Raw genomic sequence first — 20,522 nt, 5'->3', positions numbered from 1 at the left:
GTTACGGGTTGCGTTGTGTCCCCTACTCTCAGGAACGTATTTTGAGCCCTGATACCTGTGAACGTGAGCTTATCTGGAAATAGGGTCTTTGCAGGTGACTGAGTTAAGATGAGGTCATTAGGTGGGTCCTAATCCAGTATGACTGGTGTCCTAATGAAAGGGGACGTGACATGAATGGGACAGAGGGTGGAGGCAGAGGTGTGTCTGCACACCAGGGCACACCACAGACGCTGGCTGTCACCAGAAAGCAGGCATGGTATAGACGTCCTCTCCGAGCCTCCAGAAGGAACCAGTGCCGCCCACACCTTGACTTTGGACTTCCAGCCTCCAGAAGTGTGAGGGCATTTCTGTTCTTGCAAGCTGTCCAGTGTCTGGGGCTGTGTCAGGGCGGCCCAGGCCAACTAACTCAAACCCTGGCACAATCACTTGTATGTGTCGGTGTGTACCGTTAGTTGCTGGTTTGCTGTCTCACCACAGATGGTGGGTCCGAAAGCCTGATATTCCCTCAGCAAATACAGAGCCTCTACTCGGTGCCAGGCAAGCACCAGGCAGGGGACTTGGCGTTACACATCTGGTGCCCTCAGCCCCTTCATATACAGATGACCAGGTGAGCTGGCTGGAGACCACCCTTGATGTCATCTTTCCCATCCACAGGGCTCAGTCCCAGCACAGTCCGTGTCCAGCTTCCTAATGTCCAGGGGACAATGTCTGTCCCAAGGCAGGTCAGTGCCCAGTGCAATGCCAGGCACACCAATGGCATGTGAAAGTGTCCCAGTTGGGGAGCCAGATGAGCTCCTTAAAGAGAGGGGCAGCCAGTGAGCCCCCAAGGCCCCCAGTCTTGCCCTGGGCCAGCAAAGCCCCGCATGGCCCTGGGCCCCAGCGGCTCGGGCACCCTTCTCCCCACCTCCGTGTCCTTCTGGCTGGGCGGCACGTGAACACTTATCTCCATTTTAAGAATATGATAGAGCCAGCGATGCTTAAAATTCTTGTGTTAATGGCGGCGGTCTGTAGTTTCATTTCATTTTAATAGGAACCATCTGCTGTGAGCAGGCAGCAGGCTCGGCCAGCTCGCCTCCCCGGGGCTGCCCCCCCCCAAGTCCCACCCCCAGAGTCAGGTCGGGGAGATGGTGGCTCCATAAGGAAGGTTGTGCTGGGGCCCCCAAGCCCTCAGGAGAGGGTCTTAGAAGGGTCCCTTGAGGCTGCGGCAGAGGGTAGGACATGCAGAACCCCAGGCTGGTCCCTCTGTCCTCTCTGGCCAGGACCAAAAGGCCCAGGGAGGGTCATGGGACCACCTGGCAATGGCCATAGTAAAGCTGAGGGGAGGGGAGGAGGGGCAGGGGTGCGAGGCCCCTGCCCTTGAACCCACTGTGCTTGCCCATCCTGCCAAGTCCCCACGGGAGGCGTGGGGCTCAGGCAGTAAGTAGCTCTGGCTCTGCCACTGACCCAGCGACAGGCCCGTCACTTTGACCCCTGGTGCCTCAGTTTTCACATCTGTCGAACAGGCGCCCTGGAACACCCACATCAGAGAGCTGGTGTGAGCACTGCAGCAGTGTGAGAGGGACACCCTTGTCAAAGTGACCTGACCTCCATGGTGACTGGGCCCGGGAGGAGGGCAGGCCTCTTCCGCTGTTGGGGGGAACCCAGTGTGGGGTGGCCCTGGCGTCACCCCCCAGCTCTGGCTGGGCATGGTGATGAGGCCGTGCAGGCCGAGGCCACCTTCCTGCCCAGGCTTGGGAACAAAACGAGTAGGAGCCAAGCGGGAAGAGAAAGTGCTTCTGGGGTCATAGAACAAGCGTCTCGTCCCCACCTGCTGGATCAAAGTGAGCAGGTCGGGACCCAGTGCCGGGGCTATAAGGAGGTCCCGTTGGGCAGGGGGATCTTGTAGCCACTCTGGAGCAGCGCGAGGCAGGCGCCCAGCCCCAGGGCCCCCGCCAGGAGCACAGCGCCCAGGGCCTTGAGGAAGGAAGTCCTGGTGCGTGTGAAGGAGCCGGGGGCCATGATGGCGAGCAGGGCTGTGCTGACCGTGAGTGTGTACAGGATGGAGACGCCTGTGTTGAGTGCGACGATCTTGCCGAATTTGGCAAAAGGGGCGATGATGCAGAAGAAGAGGGGCACTGTGGCGATGACGGTGGTGAGGGCGCTGGAGACGATGGCCACACCCACGTGCCGCACGGCCTCCAGAGTCCGCCACTGGCGCTGGGAGTGGGCGTCCTGGGAGTGGGTGAGAGCAGAGGCTGGGGTGCAGGACCTGACACAACAGCAGGGTCCCTCCCTCCCTGGGGCTTGGGTGCTGGGTAAATATGCAGCCCCTGCCAAGGCTGGCTCTGCCTCGGGGAGCCCCCAGTTCTGCCTCAGTAAAAGTGGGATGATTCCAGCACCGGCCCCACAGGCTTGCGGGGAGATGAGATGGTTTCCCTAAAGCAGTGCACAGTGGGGTCCCTCGACCCCTGTCTGCACTAATGTTGCTATGACAACCAGGATGCGGATGATCTGCATAGTAGGTCCTCATAAATGAGAGCCCTAATTGGAACTGACTTCCTTCTTTTGACTACAAGCAGCTAAGTGTCTAAATAATTTAATTTACATATTTATGAATGTTTTCACACCAATACAATTGCAAACTAGGAGAAAACAGAATCTTTATGAGACCCAGGGCTGGTTTTGGTATTGAGCAAAGAGCATGTTCTTACTGAGCTCCTGAGGGCCAGCTGGTAGCCTCGGAGTCATGAATGAAGGGCCCAGCCCTGCTCCCCAGGCTGGAGAGTGACAGTCGGATTCAGGGGACCGGAAGCAGGAAAGGCCCTTGGGTGTCGCCTGGTCCAGCGCCTGGGGCTCACTTAGGAAGGCCGGGGAAGTGGACCCACCGGGGCCCAGAGAGCTGTTTTGGGGGAGCTGCTGTGGAATTGAGTCCCCTGGGAGATTAGCCCTGGACACCATGCTTCTAGAACACACTGTGGTTGGGGGGTCAGGCGCGAAGGTGTCTAGCTGTCCTTGGATGCCTCTCAGCTGTACTGGGGCGGGACAGGGCAGCCTGGGGGCTCACCTCGGCCTGGTGGGGGGGCAGGCTCTCCCCGGCCAGCAGGTAGCCCTCGACCAGATGGACGCAGTAGTCTACAGAGGAGCCGACGAGGATGGACAGGGAGATGGCCTCCACGGCGCCCATCTCCCAGCCGCTCCAGTACATGATGGTCACCACGAGGCAGACAATGCCTGCAGGGGCGGGGCAGCAGGGAGGCGGCTGGCACCTGGTCCTTCCGCACGGTCCCAGAGGGGTTCTGGGGGAACTCAGAAGGCCCTGGGAAATGTGGGGGGGCAGTCTAGAGTGGAGCCCCCACCTCCAGCAGCAGGAGGGTCAGGGCCAGACCCGTGGGGCACAGTCCTACGAATGACTGTCACCGAGGCAGCACCGTGCAGGGGACAGGGGGCAGCCGGAAGGCCATCACTGAGGAGATGGGACAGTGAAGGGCTGGGAGGAAGCTGCTGACGGATGGCTACCAGCGGGGCCCTTGGCCGCAGCCCACGTACCCAAGATGCTCAGGAGCACGGGCAGCAGGAGCAGCACGTGGGTGGTGAACACGGCCACCGCGGCCACGCAGATGAGCAAGGATAGGGCCAGGCCATACAGGGCGCTCTGCACCCCTGCCGGTGAGAGAAAAGGGTCCTCAGCCGGGCTGCATGGGCAGGGGCGCCCACAACCTTCCCTCACCCCACAGTTTGAAGGTCACTGGGGTCAATCAATGGGCACAGTCACAGCTGGCCGGGAAAGCCATTGACCTCTCTGCGCCTCCATTTCTTCATCTGTAAAATGGGGCAAGAGCAGTCCCCACCCCACAGGCCCTGTCTGGAGTTTAAAGAGATAACACAGGTCAGGCCCTCAGCACAGGGCCTGGCCCGGGGAAGGGCTCAGAGTGACAGCATTGCTTTTCCTTTGTAGGTGGCCAAATTCGGGATCAGAGAATGCTGATCCGTGACCAGATGCCCCTGGAGGAGAGCAGGAAGGACTCAAACTCTGGCTGCCGATCAGTGTTCCCAGCCACTGGGTCATTCCCATGTCTCTGGGGCTCTGGGCCAGGACTGAGAAGAAGACAAGTGTGGCTCAGGCAGGCCATGGCTTGCCCTCTCTGCCCATCACCTCCCAGTCCCCTGCCGCTACCATCCATCCCACGGGAGCCAGGGTGGGGGAGGGGAGGGGAGGGGAGGGGAGGGGAGGGGAGGGGAGGGGAGGGGAGGGGAGGGGAGGGCTGGCTGCTGCTTGCCTATGATCTCCATGAAGATCTGCTTCCAGTGCTCGCAGGTCTGGAAGCCTCGGCGCAGGGCGGAGCCCTCGGGGAACGTCAGCAGCTGCTGCCGCAGGAAGCCCTCCCAGCGCAGGTAGTCCGAGTAGGTTTGGAAAGAGGACTTGCCCTTGTACGTGGTCTGTGGGGACATGGGCCAGTGAGACGGGCAGGTGGCTGTGGCCCCCTTGCCCTTCCCAGGGCACGGCTGGTCTCTTCTGGGGCAGATGCAGCCAGTCCTTGGCCGCCTGTGAGTGGAGCACGTTGTGTGTGGGGAGGGAAGGGTGAGCCAGTCCAAGACAGCCACCCACCAGCTTCTGGGGACACGTTTCCAGCAGCAGCAGGTTCCAATGCAACCAAAGTCCCTGCCCCTTTCCAACAGAGCCACCTTCAGCTCCCAGAACCTCTCTGCTCTTGTGTCCCACCTTCTGCCTGCAAAGCCAGCTCCCACTCATCCTTCAAGGCTCACTACAGTTCTGTCTCCTCCAGGAAGCCTTCCTTGATGCCCCAAGATGGGCATCCTCTTGGCTCAGCAAGAAACCTATAGAGACAAACCTACTACTTTTTAAGTGGCCAAATTCAGAGAATGGCTAGATGTCCCAGAGCAGGAAGGGACCCAAACTCTGGCCTGGGAATCACAGTTGTTGTTACTGCCCAGCAACCTCTAGTCTGCTGGCCAGACTAGGAGTCCAGGAAAGCAGGGAGTGGCCCATCCAGTTTTCAGTGTCCAGCTGGAGGAGCTGTTCAGGGGGCGGCGGGGGCGGGGGGGTGCATGGCACTCATCCTGCCCTGCACCTTCCACCCAAGTTATCTCCCTGGTCCGCTCCCCGTGGGTTCAGCTCCCTGAGGGTTCTGCTCCCCGTGTCCGAGGGAGTCACAGCGTGTCTGTGTGCATGCGTGCGGTGGAGTGTGGGTGGGGTCAGCTTGGAAGCGACATCCTGTCACGCAGAGAAGCCTGAGCAGGGGCTCTTCTCGTCTCCGAAACTGTGTGTGGCATCGGCCTTACAAAGGGAGGACATTCCGACACCTGCTATGACAGGGGCCAACCTGGAGGACACCGCGCCGAGGAGATGAGCCGCACACACACACACGCTGTGTGATGCCACGCAGGGCGGCTCCCAGAGGAGTCAAAGTCATGGGAACAGAAAGAAGAGCAGTGGTTGCGGGGCCAGGGGGAGGGGACAGAGTCCCGGTTTTGCACGGTGTGAAGTGAAGAGGCAGGTGGTGGTAATGGTTGTACAACAGTGTGGACATACTCAGCGTGGCCGAACTGCACACCCCCAAATGGTCAGGACGGTCAATTCCACTATATTTTACCACAGTTACAAAACTTCTTGGGCTGTGAACGAGTGTCTGCGTTGGCCTGGGGCTCACTGAGGGTTGGGTGGGTCCCCGGGCCCCCTGGCTGGTGGCCAGTGGTTTGGCTGCCTGTGCCGTGAGTGGGCACATGAGGTGGGAAGGAAAGCGGGGCTGGGGCCACCTGTACTCTCGTCACATCACTGTCATTCCCCAGCATCCTCATGTGATCTCCTTGTGGCTTCTCAACGACCATCAGAGGGCGGACAGGGACTGGGACCCTGTTCTTTGGGGCCTGAGGGGACAAGCTCCTTGCTTGAGGCCACAGAGCATAGCAGGGTCAGGGCAGGGCTGGGCCCCGGTCGCAGCTTGGAGGCCGCAGGGACGGACTCGGTGAGCCTCAAACAGTGATGGGCCAGGGCCCCGAGACCGGCAGACGCCCAGGGCAGGGCGCGCATGCCGGTGCACACATGGACGCATGTGTGCACGCATGGACACACGTGTGTGTGGCAGAGCCTGGAGAGCATTGGGGTGAGAGCGGGAGCAGTGAGGTATGGGATGGCCAGTCCCCTGGCTTTCAAGTTCCTCTGGGGCTGGCCCAGCATGGAGGTCTGTGGCCCCACACCAGCCCCCCACAGTGGCAAAGACAGCATCCTGTTCTGTCACCAGTCCCTAACCCCAACTGCCCCTGCAGCCCAGAGGCTGCAAGAGGACGCAGACCCCAGGCAGGTGGGAGGGAGGGTTGTGGGAGTGGCTGGCAGCCTGGTGGTACCAGGGCAGAGCCCCGAGGGCTGGTTTAGCACTCCGTGCTGATGAAGCTCACTAACCAGGTGACCTTGGATGAGCAATTCCACCTCTCTGGGCCTTGTATCCCCCTCTGAAGAGCAACCCCTTTGATCTGGGACAAGGGCCAGGGGTCAGAGGTGACGCATGCGAGGCCGCCAGGGGCTCACCGACTCAAAGGCCATGGAGATCCACTGCACGCGTCCCTCCTTGACACCCACAGCCCCGTGTGACAGCTGCCCGGGGAGCAGGTTGGGCTCGGGTAGCTCCTTGCACTCAGGGTGCAGCATCTGCAGGAAGGAGGAGATGCTGTAGCCTGCGGGGAGGAGAGAGATAGTGGGGGGTTACCTGGGAGAGCGCCCTTCCCCAACATGCACGTGTGTCCACCCACCAGGGTGGGAGTGTGGGAGGGGCACGAGCCCTCCCACTAACCTCAGGTTTAAAGTGTGTGTGACCATGGCAACGCCACTGGGAATCTACAACACCCGTCTGCCGTCCGTGTGGAGAACAGCGGCTTGTGCCGTCTCAGGGAGAGAGAATCTAGGGTGCGTACGGGCTGGCCCCAATTTTGGAAAAGCTCCTCCTGCAGGTGTGCCCACACACACTGCACGTGTTGCCACACACAGGTGCCTCTGGGCCAATTCACATTCATGCCAAGCCCACTTTCTTCCAGAAGACACGCCAATGGCTGCACCCCCCGGCCCCAGCGTGGCCACTCACACGCAGAAACACACCTGCAGGTCCCCTGGCCCCCCAGCCCCTCCTGCCTCAGAGGACCTGGCTCCCCCACACACCTGAGGGCAGGCACTGGGCGCCGCCTGGCTTCACCAGCTCTGCATTCCCCGCGATGGCCTTGCAGAGGCGACACAGGTGCCCGATTTCTTTGAAGAGGTCAAAGCTGCCATCGTAGATGACGCTGCCCTTTCCCAAGGAGACACAAGCCAGCACAGGCCACTCAGTGAGTCGGAAACTCAGTCCTGGGTCCCCGCTACCATTGTCACCACCGATCTGGAGCCCTGGGCATGGTGCCCTGAGGTCCCCACCCAAGCCCACTCCCAGGGGCACTGTTTGCTCCCCTACTGCCCACCCTGCACAGGCCCCTTTGGTCTCACCTCTTGCTTTCACTCACAACCCTCTCCCCTGGGCTTCCTGCTCTCCCCTGCCTCTGCATAACCAAACCCTCTCCATTCTCCCTGGGAGGACACCTGGCCTCTCCCAGCCCCCCAGCCCTCCTCCAAACATCTGCAGACTTCCCTGTCTAGACCAAGTAGGCTGAGGTCCTCCGATCCCACCTGCCCCCGGATCACTTCATGTCTGACCCCGGGCTCCCCGCTGGACTGACTTCTCAAGGCAGCAGCACCTTCATGCCCAGTCCAGTCCCTCCCAGCACGTGCCCAGCTCCCATCACGGGTCAGGCACACCCCTTGTCACAGGCCCTCCAGTGCCTCTCCCTTACAACACCCGAAAGCCAGCATGGACCACAGACATGCACAAGGGGAGGAAGGCCCCACGGGGCGGCGCCTGCAGCAGGCAGGGCGGCGGTTTCACACACGTGTTGCCCTCACCTCCATCCCAGCTCCAAATAGGGAGGGACGGCCAGCTCAGGCCCCTGCATGTGTTCAGATTCGTGGGTGATTCTGAGAGCTCAGCTGTCTCAGTCCTCAAGAGAAATGACACCCAGGGGCCTGCGGGGGTCCTGTGGGGGTCCTGTGCAGCCTAGGGAAGGTGTGGGGGGGCCTGGGAGGGTGGCCTCCAGGCTGGTCCTTGTTTGTAAGCCTTGCTGGAGGGGACCTTTGGCATCTGCTCCAAGTGGGCCCACGTACCGGGTCCCCGATGACGTGGTTGTCCACCTGCCGCGTGCGGTTGATGCCCACAATGCCGAAGACCACGAAGACCATGGCGCCTGTGTCCACCAGCGGCCGCACTGCCGGCTTTCCGCAGCCTGTGTTCACGCAGGGGTTGAAGCCGAAGGTGGCCGAGAGGCGGGCCCTGGGCCCTGCGGGGGGAGTCGCTGTTGCAGTGGAGGTGGTGCCCAGCCCCCCAACCCCCCACCCCCAGTCCCTGCTGCTGCCTCCCCGTGTGTACCTTTCTCACTGGGCACATAGAAGAAGCCTTTGGTGGGCCCATCGGGGCTGGAGCTGAGCAGGCAGCCGGGAGGCGTGGCACACACGCGCCCGTGGAAGGGCGGCTTGTGGGACTGCGAGAAGTACAGTTTCCTGTGGAGACGCGGAGGCGGGACTGAGGTCGGGCGGCCAGGAGGACCGAGGGAGGTGAAGCAAGAGGGGTCACATGCAGGGGTGGGAAGAGTGTGGGGGACGGCCTCGGACTTGCCTAGCACGGGGGCCTGGTCTCCGGTTAGGGGCTAAGGTCTGCAGGCTGGTTCTAGTCCAGCCCCTGACAACACCCACTGTGGGGAACTGCTCAAGGCCCTCCCCATACAAGATTGTCTCCCCACTGGTGGCATGAGGGCTGGAGAGCTGCAGTTCCCAAACTGCCCTCTAGAGGTGCAAGAATTCACACAGGGGCCCCAGGGCAGCCTTGGGGGTCCCTGCTCAGAAGCTCTGCCAGGCTCCCCAACCTCAACCTCTACAGTTATGGAGACTCGAGATTCTGTTCTGAAGAAAGGGTTCTGTGGTCAGCTTGCTCACCACTGGACTTGATGGAGCTCAAGGTTCTTTCTAGAATGTTCTAAGCTCATCCAGGAAGCCTGACCCCAGTCACTGTTGTGTATGTGCAGAGCAAGCCCAGCCCTGGGCTCAGGGGAGGGTGGGCAGAGGGTGCACTGGGCTGGAAGGGCCCAGCAGGCCCATCCTGGTCATCCCTCTGCCTCCATGCCTCAGCCCTGGGCCCCCAGCATCATTCAGCCTTGTGCGGGTGCTGGTGGTCCGGAGGCCAGGCCCTGTCAGGGACCCGGCCCCAAGGGCCCACCAGTGCAGGGCCCCACACTGTCCTCGGAGCTTGTACGTAATTTGTAATGGCATTGTGGTTGACGTGCTGGCAGCTGTCTCCCGCCTGTCGGCCCGAGGGCAGTGGCAAGCTGTCTTGTCCGCTACTGTATCCCCAGCGCCGGCACACGGGCAGTGCTCAGGGTTTGTGGAATGAATAAAGGGAGGAGAGCAAAGACCCTGGGCCACTAACAGCCTCAATGGAAAAATGCACATAGGACCCTGGCCCAAGACACGGGGATGGGACCCCAGGAAAGATACCCCAGCTGGCTCGAAATGCACCGAGGCACAGAACTCAGTAAAGTACTATTCTGGGTCCTTACTTCATGCCAGGCATAGGCAGGCCTGAGCGTACCATAGAGTAGGTGCACATGACAGAGTCCCTCCTGTCACCTTACAGTCTGAGGAGGGATATTCCGTACCTTCTGAATTAATTACCTACGCTGAGAGTGAAATGAGTGCCTTGGAGAGGAAGTGCGGGGTGCGCTCGCTCACTCACTCCTTCAGCGGGTGTTTACGGAGCACCGGCTCTGAGCCAGACCCTGTGCTAGGTGCTGGGGACACTGCCGACGTGCCCAAGCTCCCGAGGGAAGACAGGCGATCCGCCGGTAGATCGGAATGCAGGTGGTGATGGGGCCAGAAAGAGGTGGTGTCGGGGAGAGACGAGGTGTGACTATTTTACATTGGGCACAGCCTCTCCTGGGGGGGACGGTGGGCCAAGGCCTGAATCTTGAGAAGTCAACCACAGGGAAAGTGGGGGAAGAACATTCTAGGCACAGGGAGCAGCAAATGCAAAGGCCCTGAGCTGAGAACTGCTGGGCATGCCGAGGAGCAGTGAGGTGGCCAGTGTGACCCAGCGAGAGAGGCAGACAGGGGAGCAGATCACTGGCCGCCATCTTTGCTGGTATCCCCACCCCTGTGTCTTGGGCAGAGAAATAGCTGAACTGACGTGTGGAAAGGGACACGGTTTATTCAAGGCACCTGCTGGCATCGGGGCAGCAGGGCGGGGGAAGGGAGGGGCCGGGCTGGAGGAAGCAGGCTTCTCAGCAGCTGTTACCGGGTGTGCTGCTGCTCCTTGGCGGCCACATAGAAGCTGAAGTCAAACTTCCAGCCCCGCTTGGTGTCGCAGGCCAAGGTCGTCACCAGCCACTTGCGGGCGGGGCTCGCCGCCTGGAGCTGCCCTACTGTAGACATACAAGCGGTCAGCTTCTTGGTGAAGTTACCAAAAGGCGCTCTATACACCTAAGCAGTGGATCGACAGAGACAAGACACGTGACTCCAGGAGGCCGCCTCCGCCAGGGCCTGGATTCAGGCGCTGTCCCCTCCCTCCGCTGCCTGTCCCACCCAGTCCCGGCCCCCAGGGTGCAGGAGAGAGCCCTGGGCAGGGGTGCAGGAGGCCTGGGTTCGAGTGGGATCATCAGGCAAACCCTTCCTCTCCTCTCTGAGCCTCAGTCTTTCCTTCACCTGAGCACCGATCTCGTGCCAGGCCCTGAGCGGGGCTCACGGCAGTGAACGAGCTGGGTTTGGTCCCTGCCCTCGTGGGCCACCAGGTACCGTGGCTTTAGATTCTTTCAGGGGCCAGGAATTAAACAGCCATGAGGATAAGACATAGGATAGATGGGCAGGGGAGAGGAGGGCCAGCCATGGAGGACGGGCTCTATGGGAGGTGACGTGTGCTGAGATCAGAGTATGACGTTGGAGGGAAAGCTTCCCTGGTGGTGGGAACAGCAACGTGAAGGCTACGAGTCAGGAAATGCCCCAGACCCCTCATCTTTCAAGTGGACAAATGTGCTGGCACACATGTTAAGTGTCACACTGGAGGCTGTGACGTGTTAAGGAAGCACAAACGATTCCCGTGAAGGAAAACCCGGAGGCCTGGTGTGGCCTTTGTGGGCCCTGCTCTGGGTGCTGGAGCAGCTGCCGGGAGCAGCGCCCTCTCGGACAGCGACCTGGGATTGAGCCAGCGTGGCCCTCAGGGGCTCTGTGATGCACAGGCCTTACCTCACGAGCCTCCCACAACCTGGCTGGTACTTTTCATAGCCCATGTCACAGAGGAGGAGGCTGAGGCTCAGAGAGACTAAGTCATCTGCCCAAAGGCACACAGGCTAGAAATGGCAGAGCTAAGACTCGAACCCAGGACTGGCTGACTTGGAAGCCCGTGCTCTCACCCCTCCGCAGGGCCCCACCACAGACCTGGCCAGGGGCGGGACAGGGCCCCCATCTGCCTGCAGCTGCTCCCACGTCACAGACCCGGCCTCCCCCTCCCCACATGGCCAGTGCCCTACAGCATGGCATTGAGGGCCCCTTCCCCTGGTCATGGTGGCTCGCTTCACAACAGCCCAGGCTTACCTGGAAGGAGGGCACCTCCCCGTCCCCAGGAGACACGACCTGCCATGGGGCAGGCAGGCTGGCGTTGAGGGAGAACCTGTAGACAGCAAGGTGGCCTCTACTCATCACCTTGGAGACGTACACGGTGCCTGGGGAGTCTGGGGGACAAACGAGGAGTGGGAGGGGGCACACAGTTACCTTGGCTGTGTCCCCTGACCCCAGGGCAGTCCCCTGACCTTGGTGGTGGTGGTCACCAGGATGGGGTGGCTGCGTGAATACTGGGGGACGAGGTGGTGGTCCCTGGTTCAGGGTGGAGGCAGGGTTTGGGGGAGTGACAGCAATAGCAACTTGCTGGTGACTGTGTCAGCACAGACTAGGGAAGTGGCAGCTGTGGGAGCAGTGTGAACAGTGGGGCTGGGGCTGGGAATGACGACAGTAGACACAGATGGGTGACCATGGTCATACAGAACTGCCCCCCCAGGGCAGTTAATTCCTACACGGGTCAAAGCACCCCACCTCTGATGGAGACCCCAGTGTCTGGACACCCCTGCCCTCCCCCCACTCAGGGTGGATCTGGCACACAGGGGAGGTTCACGGGGCACACAGGGTGGGGACAGCTGGTGGGACAGTGGTAGGGGGCCCAGTTCACCCCAAGTTCAGCAGCCATCCACCCACTCACAGTGACCCAAGAACACAGGCTCTCATCTCCCAGGAGACCTTAGCCTGCTCTCCTCACAGGGCCCCTGCACCCTGGCACCAGGCAGGGTCCCCTGATACCCCCGCCCCAGGCAGGCCACTGACCCTGCGGGGTGGTCTCGGGCCGGCCGGCCCACAGGACCCCAGAGCCCCTCTTCTTCTTCTCCAGGGATGTCCGGATGTTGTTTTGCAGGCTGTGGGGCTTCTCCTGGAACAGACCTGCCCCCCACCGAGCTGGGTCAGGGGCTGCAGGACCATCCCTGCTGGGCCTGGTGGGGGAGGGCAGAGGCTGGGACTGGGGACAACCCCAGGGACACAGTGCCCAGGGCCCTCAGCTTGAGGAGGGGGAGTGTCAGAGGTCTGAAAGAAATCAAATGGAACTGAAAAAAACACCAAATATTGAATTTACAGGGATCTTAAGCAAGAGAAAGGCATGTGCCATCCAGAGACACTCTGAAGCTTTCCCTACTCCCACTCGCAGGCCTCGCTCCCCTCCTGTCAAATGGGACACCGCCACCCATCCAGCCGGTGGCTGAGGACCGAGTGGGATGCTGCTTCTCGTGCTCGTAGCTCGTGACAGATGCTCAATTAGAGCACTGGTCAGGGCCGGTCAGAAACGGAACGTTACCAGCTAGCAGAGGTGGTCAGGGACGTTCCTCTTTTGCCCAAACATTGTGGATGTTTTGTTTTTTAATGAGAGGAATTTTACACCTTCAAAAATTTAATCCTCACAATAATCCTAGGAGGTCACTGTTGTTAACCCCATTTGACAGGGAAGACAGCAGAAGGTCAGGGAGGTCACGGGACCTGCAGAGGATGTGAGAGGCAGAGCCCCATCAGGACCGGATCTGGTCTGCCCCTTAGGCCGAAGCTCTCTTTGCCACAATCTGAAGGGGTCCCTTTAAGAGGCAGTCCAGAGTGCTAAGAGATAAAAAGAGGCTGGACTCTGACTGAGGCCCTGGCCCTTCCCCAGATGCTCCCAGGAACTTCAGGGTCACCCTGTGATTTGTCCATCTGTGAAATGGGAATGGACATGGCTTCTGGCCTCCGGGCCCTGAGGGGCAGCAGGAGCCCTTGTAGCGGCAGTGATAATGGAGTTGAATTTGTATGCCCAGGCGGGCAGGAGGGGAGCCGGGGGCGCTGCCCGGGCTGGCTCCAATTTAGGAGGGGCTCCTCGGGCACCTCTCTGAGCCGCAGTCAATTACCATGCGTTTGGCTAATGCCATTACCAAGGGGAAGGCCAAGTTAATCTGAGCACCACCCTAATTAGATGAAGGCAATTACAGCAGTCAGTGGATCTTCTCCCAGGAGCTGAGCGCATTCACCCAAGCATCTTCTCATTTGGTTTCTAACTGCCCTGGCAAAGCTGTACGACCTTGGGTCGACTTGCTTCCCTCTGTAAAATGAGGGCCCAGCCCAGGTTTCCTCTAAGGCAGGGAGACATCTTCATTTCATTTCCTTGCTCCTCCCCAACATGCCCTGTCACTAAGTTCTGGGGAATGTCTCTCGACCCCACTGCCACCACCAGTATGCTGGTCCCAGCCCCCACCATCTTCCCTCCCAGCCAGGCTAACCACTTCCCATTCTTTGAATCTCTGCTTAGACATGGCCTCTTCCAGGAAGCCTTCCATGATGCCGAGCTCCTGGGCACCCTGTTCTTCCTCCATCACAGCTCACGTCTACTATTTCAATGGCTGGTCCCTAGAAGTGGAATGAACTCCCTGAGCTTGGGAAGCCTGTCCCACCCACTGCAGTGTCCCCAGTGCCAGGCAGCAGACACCCAGTAAATATTTGTTTAACGAAATGCAGAAGCGCTGAGTGTGGGTCTCACATCTTTCAGGCCAACAGCCATTGAGACCTGGACTCCAGAGAGAGCCGGGGCCCACAGAGGACCCCCAGATGGAAACCCTCACCTGAACAGGTGATACAGGAGATGCCCTCAGCGCTCAGGTTGTACTTGAGGTCCAGCAGCACCTGAATGTTGGTATCAGGCCGGAAGAGCAGGGGGGCACGGCTGGCGGGGCGGAGCCGGCTGGCAAACACCAGGGACAGGATGAGGATGGAGACAAAGAGCCCTGTGAGGAAAGGACACCGAGCGAGACGGGGCTGGGGCCCAGGTGGTACCTCGGAGCCTTGGTGCAGAGCTGCTCCCTTGATGCGGGAGCAGGGGGGAGGGCTGCCACAGGAGTGGGCAGGCCCCAGCCTGCAAGCCTGTGGGTGAAGCTGGCTAGGGATTGGTCCAAGGGTTGAGGTTGGTTGCTGGGTGTCACTTGGGAGTCAGATAGGCTCCAAGCTCACACTTCTGGACAAGAAGCAGCCACTATCTTAGAGCGTTTAGTTTATAAAGAGCTGGCTCATTCAGTTGTTTGTACACAACCCTAAATACTGTTGCCAACAATACCAGCAGCACTTACAGTTTATGAAGCCGTGTTGCGTACTGTGCATTGGGCTAAATTCGTCACATGCGCTGTGGCATCCCTTCCACAGTCTGCCTGACTTCACCCCAATCACAGGACAGGAAACTGAGGCTCAGGCTGACAGGCACAGCCAAGGTTGCTCAGCTAGCGCCTGGTAGGGTTTGGAGTCCAAACTCAGCCAAGCTGGTCTATCCCCAGACCCCAAGCACTGAGTGCTCTGCTGTATGGCCCAGCATGATGACTGGCACGTAGTAGGTGCTCAATAAACAAAAGCTATTGTGGGCCAGCTACATTTCACAAAGGGAGGAAGTGAGGCTGAGAGCAAGGGAGGGATGCCAGCCCAGGTCTCTGACCTTCAGCTCATTTGCAGGATGGGGCGGGCTCCCAACGCCTACATGTTCTTTGGGGGAGTCTGCCCCCCCACACTCTGACACTGGAGAGAAGCTACAAGACAGAGAGGAAGGAGGGTGCAGAGCCCACTTACCCACAATTACCCAGCGGCTCTTGACGGCTGACCACAGCACCCAGTGGTGCAGCAGCTCCTGCAGGTGAGCGATGAGCTGCCCCTGGCTGCCCCTGCCGGGGGCAGGCTGCAGGCCCTCGGGGGGCACAGGCACCAGAGACACGTCACCCAGCTCCAGAGACACTGCCAGTGCAGAGCAGTGGCCTGTGAGAGGCCTGGCCCAGACCCGAGTCAAAGCCCACCCTGCTCTCCCCCGTCTCTCCACCCAGACCACCTAGTGCAGCCCCCTGCCTCAGGCCCAGCCTGTCCTCAAACCGTCTTGCCAAGAGTCATTTCCCTTGGCAGAGGCCACGCCCAGGCCTCATGGGGTGGGGGCAGGCCTGCTCTACCTCTTACCTGGCTCCTCCTCCACACTCAGCAAGGGGATATCGTCGTCCAGGTAGGGCATGGGGCCCTGGGCCGGGCTGCCCCCAGCCCGCTCAGGAGTGGCAAACATGTCCCCGGGGAAGTGCAGGGAGCTCTTGCAGCCACACTTCTGGTGGCAGCTATGGAGACAGTGGGGGGAAAGGGTGAGCCCTGATGGTCCTGGGTGTCCAGGGAGGGTGGGGCAGGGTCCCAGATCTCACACTGCAGCAGACATCTCACTTGGGACATTCCAGAAACCCGTGCCTGATTTCTTCCCAGTGCCATCTCCCCCAGTCCCAGGGCCCCCAGGAGGCACTATTCCTCTGGGGAGACAAATAATGACAGCAGTAGATCCCCACTTATCAAGGTGACCAACGCAGGGAGCCCTGCCTTTGCTGGCAGGCGGCCCCGGGGCTCCGAGCCAGGAGGAGGAGGAAGTGGGGCTGTGCTGGGCATGTCGGCTGCGGCCAAGGCCACGGCTGGAGTGAATGTGAGTGGGATGGGGCTCGCCCCAGGAACAAGAATAAGCAAGCGGCCAACATAATGAGTGCCACGTGCCAGGCAGCAGGCTACGTGTCCCTTGTGACTCTCTCAATCCTCACAGGAACCCTACACAGGAGTTACACTAGTTTTGCAGAAAAGGAAACTGAGACGCAGGGAGGTTGAGGAATAAGCCCAGGGCCCCGCAGCTGCTGGGCAGAGAGGCCAAGGCTGGAGCCCAGGCCTGGGAAGACTGTCCACTGTGTCCTCTGCGGCCGCTGCCCCAGACTGGGGTTGGGGATAGGGATGGAGTGGGGCTTATTTGCTATGCCCGTAGAGATTAGAAAAAGGCACCCTCCCCCAAGACATTTCGCCTCCATGTCACACAAATGCCCACAGGCAGGGCCCGGCTGTACCACCACCCGGTGGGGAGGGTGTGAGTGGAAGAGCCGAGAAGTCAGTCGAGGGCCCGAGTCTGAGCTCCCTGCTGGGCTTCCTGCTCCCCCCGCCGCTCCTTGGCTCACGTGATCAGATGAACATTGCTGTGGACACCTGACATTCCTGCCTTTGTGTGCTCTGTCCCGAGGCCAGAGACCCTCCATCATTCCTCAGTCCTCCCAAGCCCAGGCAGCCGCCCAGGCCGGACCCCATTTCCTTTTTCCTGTTGCCCTCCCTCCCATGACCACCTGGGCCCACGAGATCCTGACCCCTCCACCTCCAGCAGCAGCTCTGGCCTGGCCTGTTCAACTTTGCTCCTGTGTCTAAATATTGTTTCTCCACCAAGAGGAGGAACTTGAGAACGTTTCACATGGTGGCTAATAGCATAGGATTCGGAGTCAGATATTCCTCAGTTAATCCAGGCTCTGTTGCCCACTAATGGAAACTTGCTTAGCCTCCCCAAGCCCTTGTTTCCTCATCTGTAAAATGGGCAGAATGAGAGGACCCAGTTCCATGGCTCCTGGGGGGAAGGGTGTCAATATAATCGGTACCAAATTGCAGCAGGTGATCACAAATGGTAACCACCCAACAGGGTTCTCTTCCCCTTCCCTTGCCCCCTCAGTAGTGCCCAGCAGAGGACTGGCTACACAAAAGGTGTTCAATAATGAATCGACAGGGCCTGTTATAGATATTCAGGGGGAGGACATGCCCCCACCCCGGCCCCCACCGCTGCCTGCCCAGCTCACCTGGTCTGGCAGGCGCCCTCTAGTGGCGCCATGTAGAGGCTCCAGATGCCCAGGGCGGCAGGCATGGTGAAGAGCACAGCCAGCCAGCAGCAGGACACGATAAGAGACATAAACAGGCCAAAGTCGTGGACAGCCGGAATCTGGCGAGGGAGAGGTAGAAGGATGTGGGGCTGGTCAGGCCTGCAGCCCAGGGAGCCCGTGGACTCTGTAGCTAAAGGCACTCGGGGGCCCAGACCGCTCCCTAAGGCAGGACGAGGCAGCCCACGCTGCTGGGAAGACAGCCGCTGGCCCGGGAGGACACTGGAGGGCAAGGGCTGGTGTCAGGGGACATGACAGGGGAGGAAGAGCCCCACCTCCAGGGTGAAGGCTCTTGTCTGTGCTGCCGCCCACTGCCTGGAACAAGCCTGGCGCAGAGCAAGTGCTGGGTCACTGTCATCACGGCAACGGCTGGGTCAGTCATACCCAGTCAGACCAGGCTGTGTGTCCATGAGTGGGAAGGGAGGGAATGCTGCCCCGTGAGGGGACTAGGGAGCCTGTGGCCATGGGGCAATGGGCGTGCTCCAGAGGTGTGGCGGGGACCTGCACAGGCGTGTGGCCGTCAGAAGAAAACGAGTCAACAAGCAGACAGGCCTTCACTGTTTGTGAAGTACTTTCCCAACCTTCTCATTTCAGTCCCTGCATAATCCACGTATGAGGAAAGGGAGGCTCAGAGAGGTTAAACAACCTGCCTCGGGTCACACAGCCAGTAAATGGCAGAGGTGGGATTTGAACTCAGCTCTGCCTGTCTCCTGGATGTGGTTCTCTAGGAGACCTGGATAATCCTAAAGCATCCAGTGGTTTCTAGATGGGCTATTCAGCCCCGGTGATAAAATCTCTCAAAGCCTTGGGCAGGCTCATTGCCTTTCAGGTCCTATCAGCACCAACGAGCCGGCCAGACCCAGTCCTTCTGAGCCTGACTCAGAAGCCTGAAGGAGCCTGGGGTCAGCGAGTGGTGACAACGCAGAATGAAGCCGGGGGGTGGGAAGAGTGCAGGGGTCGGGAGACTTGGTCAGGCTCACCACTTACCAGCTGTGTGACTTTGGGGAAGTCACTTTACCTCTCTGGGCCTAAGTTTATGGATATCAGGAAAATAGGGATGTAATGATACCTCTTGTCATAAGTTTATCACAAGGACTAATTGCAAAAGGGCTTTGGAAACTGCCAAATGCTCTTCAGGGCAGATGCTGGGTTACTATTAATGAGCATCCCTAATAAATACTATTTGTATTATCATAATTTTTCCATTTGTTAAGTTCTGGTGATGGTGATAAGTAACAAAAATGAATCTACAGATGTGGCAAGTGTCTGAGGCAAAGGCTGTGTGGCCATAAGAGAAGGGGCGGTGGCGAGAGCAGAGGCCAGGGGCCAGGTACGTATGGGAAACACGGGGAGAACAGGACAGTATGGACAGTGGTCCCCCACCTGGGAGAAGACGTTAGCTGCATAGGCGGCGGCCGTGGTCAGGGAGGTGAAGAAGGTGGCTTTTCCTGCCGTCTGGATGGTGTGGATCATCCGAAGCTGTGGGTCTTCCAGGTGGGTGGCCTGGCGGTAGGTGTTGATGAACACAAAGACGTCGTCCACACCTGCAGGAGGGAGCCCCGGGCCAGCAGGGACAAGCTCAGGATCACTCTGTTGTGTCCAGGATCAGACCCCGGCTGGGCCTAGACCAACCCTGAGAGGATCCCTGGGTCCGAGAGTTCAGGCTCCAGGGGAACCATGCTTCTCAGAGTGGAGTTTGGGGAGACCCACCTGACATTGGCTCCACCCGCCAAGAATCCAAGCCCCATCCTCCACACTCTTTGGCCCCACCCCAGCCCCAGAACTAAGTTCCTTCTTCCAAATCTTTGCCTCCTTCCCACTTTCCCTGGATTTCCCCCCCCATTCTTAACCTCTACTCAGCATACTCACCTGCTCCTTCCACCCCGTGGGGGTTCACCATATACAGGGATCTGCCTATCACTCATACTCTACCCCTTACCATGCTCTGAGGCTCTGAGGTCTGAGAGGGACTTTCTGGAGACTCCATGGAAACCAGCTTTTGCATCTAGGGAGAAGCCCCTTTCTGGGGCAGAGTTCTCAGCCCATCACTATGGCAATGGAGGCAACTCACCAATGCCCACTATCACGAAGGCAGCCACGCCATTGAGTATGCCCAAGTACTGGACACCAAAGACCACGTGGTACAGGAAGAGGGCCACCAGGCAGCTGAGGCCAATGCTGGCGATCCCAAAGAAGGACAGAAACACTGGTGGAACAAGGGGACAGGGAAGACAGTGGGGGGACCTCTTGGAACATACATTCCCCCTTAGTGTCCCTAACCCTGCTGGTCTTGCCTCTCCCCCCGGAACTGCAGAGTACCCTTCGCCACCCTGTTTTTGTCTTCCACAGTTCACGCTCAAGAAGGAGCCAAGCCAGAGGCCTGAGTGGCAGAGGGAGCGATCTCTGAGTAAGGCAGTTTGCTCATGGCCCTTCATCTTTGCAGAACTTATTCAAGGGTGACTAGGAAATTACAAACATTATATATTCATTTAATGCCTGCCACCCCAGTAGACAAAGGTTCTGTGGGAGTAGAAAGTCTACCTGTGATGTTTATCACTGGATCCCTGGCACTTTAGAGCACAGGTGGCAAACACAAGGCCTGTGGGCTGATTCCAGTCCTCCACCTTGTTTTATCCAGCCCGGCACCTTGTTTCTACCCGGTGGCAGCACCAAGCTCCTTGCCCCTAGTTAAGGAGTAGTTACATGTATACAGTCCTAAAATTATATTTGGCCCTTTGAAGGCAACCATGAGGCTGATGTGGCCCCCAGTGAAAATGAGTTTGACACCCTGATAGAACATCAGGCACAGAGTTGGTGCCCAATTACTATTTGTTGCATGGATGAATGAGTGTCTTTTTAAAAATATTTAAAACATTTAAAAAAATATTACCAATCTTTCATTCATGTGGGCAACAGAAGGTTCCTACTGGCTATGCAGTAAGAAGCAGCTAGGGCGCTCGGGACGGCGACACTGGAAAAGTACTGTAAAACTGGCTACAGAATAATCTGTAACGAGGGTCCAATTCTCCAGACTCAGCAAGAAAAGATGGTCAAGGGGCAAAACATGAAACTGTGTGAGGTCCTAGGGGTGAGAGGGCCCTCAGGTAAGGCCCACCTACCTCTGGACCTCAGTCTACCTGCCTGAAGTCAGAAAGTGATTTCTGAGCACCCCT

At 59.2% G+C, this 20,522-nt stretch overlaps 1 protein-coding gene across 1 annotated transcript in view; it reads right to left on the bottom strand.

Moving 5' to 3' along the window:
* Positions 1 to 407: 407 nt before the first annotated feature.
* The window catches only part of DISP3 (dispatched RND transporter family member 3), a 44,019-nt gene continuing 23,904 nt past the window's right edge, over positions 408 to 20,522 (bottom strand). The window contains exons 5-21 of the mRNA XM_024554824.4: positions 19,421 to 19,555; positions 18,733 to 18,893; positions 17,272 to 17,411; positions 15,599 to 15,747; positions 15,224 to 15,385; positions 14,236 to 14,397; positions 12,428 to 12,541; positions 11,648 to 11,784; positions 10,356 to 10,540; positions 8,439 to 8,569; positions 8,177 to 8,349; positions 7,148 to 7,274; positions 6,524 to 6,669; positions 4,257 to 4,416; positions 3,526 to 3,639; positions 3,044 to 3,210; positions 408 to 2,211 (exon numbers count right to left, since the gene is read on the bottom strand). Coding sequence (XP_024410592.2) covers positions 1,849 to 2,211; positions 3,044 to 3,210; positions 3,526 to 3,639; positions 4,257 to 4,416; positions 6,524 to 6,669; positions 7,148 to 7,274; positions 8,177 to 8,349; positions 8,439 to 8,569; positions 10,356 to 10,540; positions 11,648 to 11,784; positions 12,428 to 12,541; positions 14,236 to 14,397; positions 15,224 to 15,385; positions 15,599 to 15,747; positions 17,272 to 17,411; positions 18,733 to 18,893; positions 19,421 to 19,555 — 2,726 coding nt within the window. The 3' untranslated portion in view covers positions 408 to 1,848. The remainder of the gene's footprint in view (positions 2,212 to 3,043; positions 3,211 to 3,525; positions 3,640 to 4,256; positions 4,417 to 6,523; positions 6,670 to 7,147; positions 7,275 to 8,176; positions 8,350 to 8,438; positions 8,570 to 10,355; positions 10,541 to 11,647; positions 11,785 to 12,427; positions 12,542 to 14,235; positions 14,398 to 15,223; positions 15,386 to 15,598; positions 15,748 to 17,271; positions 17,412 to 18,732; positions 18,894 to 19,420; positions 19,556 to 20,522) is intronic.

Source organism: Desmodus rotundus, chromosome 3 (assembly GCF_022682495.2).
Source record: "Desmodus rotundus isolate HL8 chromosome 3, HLdesRot8A.1, whole genome shotgun sequence".
In the NCBI taxonomy this organism is placed as follows: Eukaryota; Metazoa; Chordata; class Mammalia; order Chiroptera; family Phyllostomidae; genus Desmodus; species Desmodus rotundus.
The sequence above is the reverse complement of the archived record's forward strand: the minus strand, read 5'-3'. Positions and strand labels throughout refer to the sequence as shown.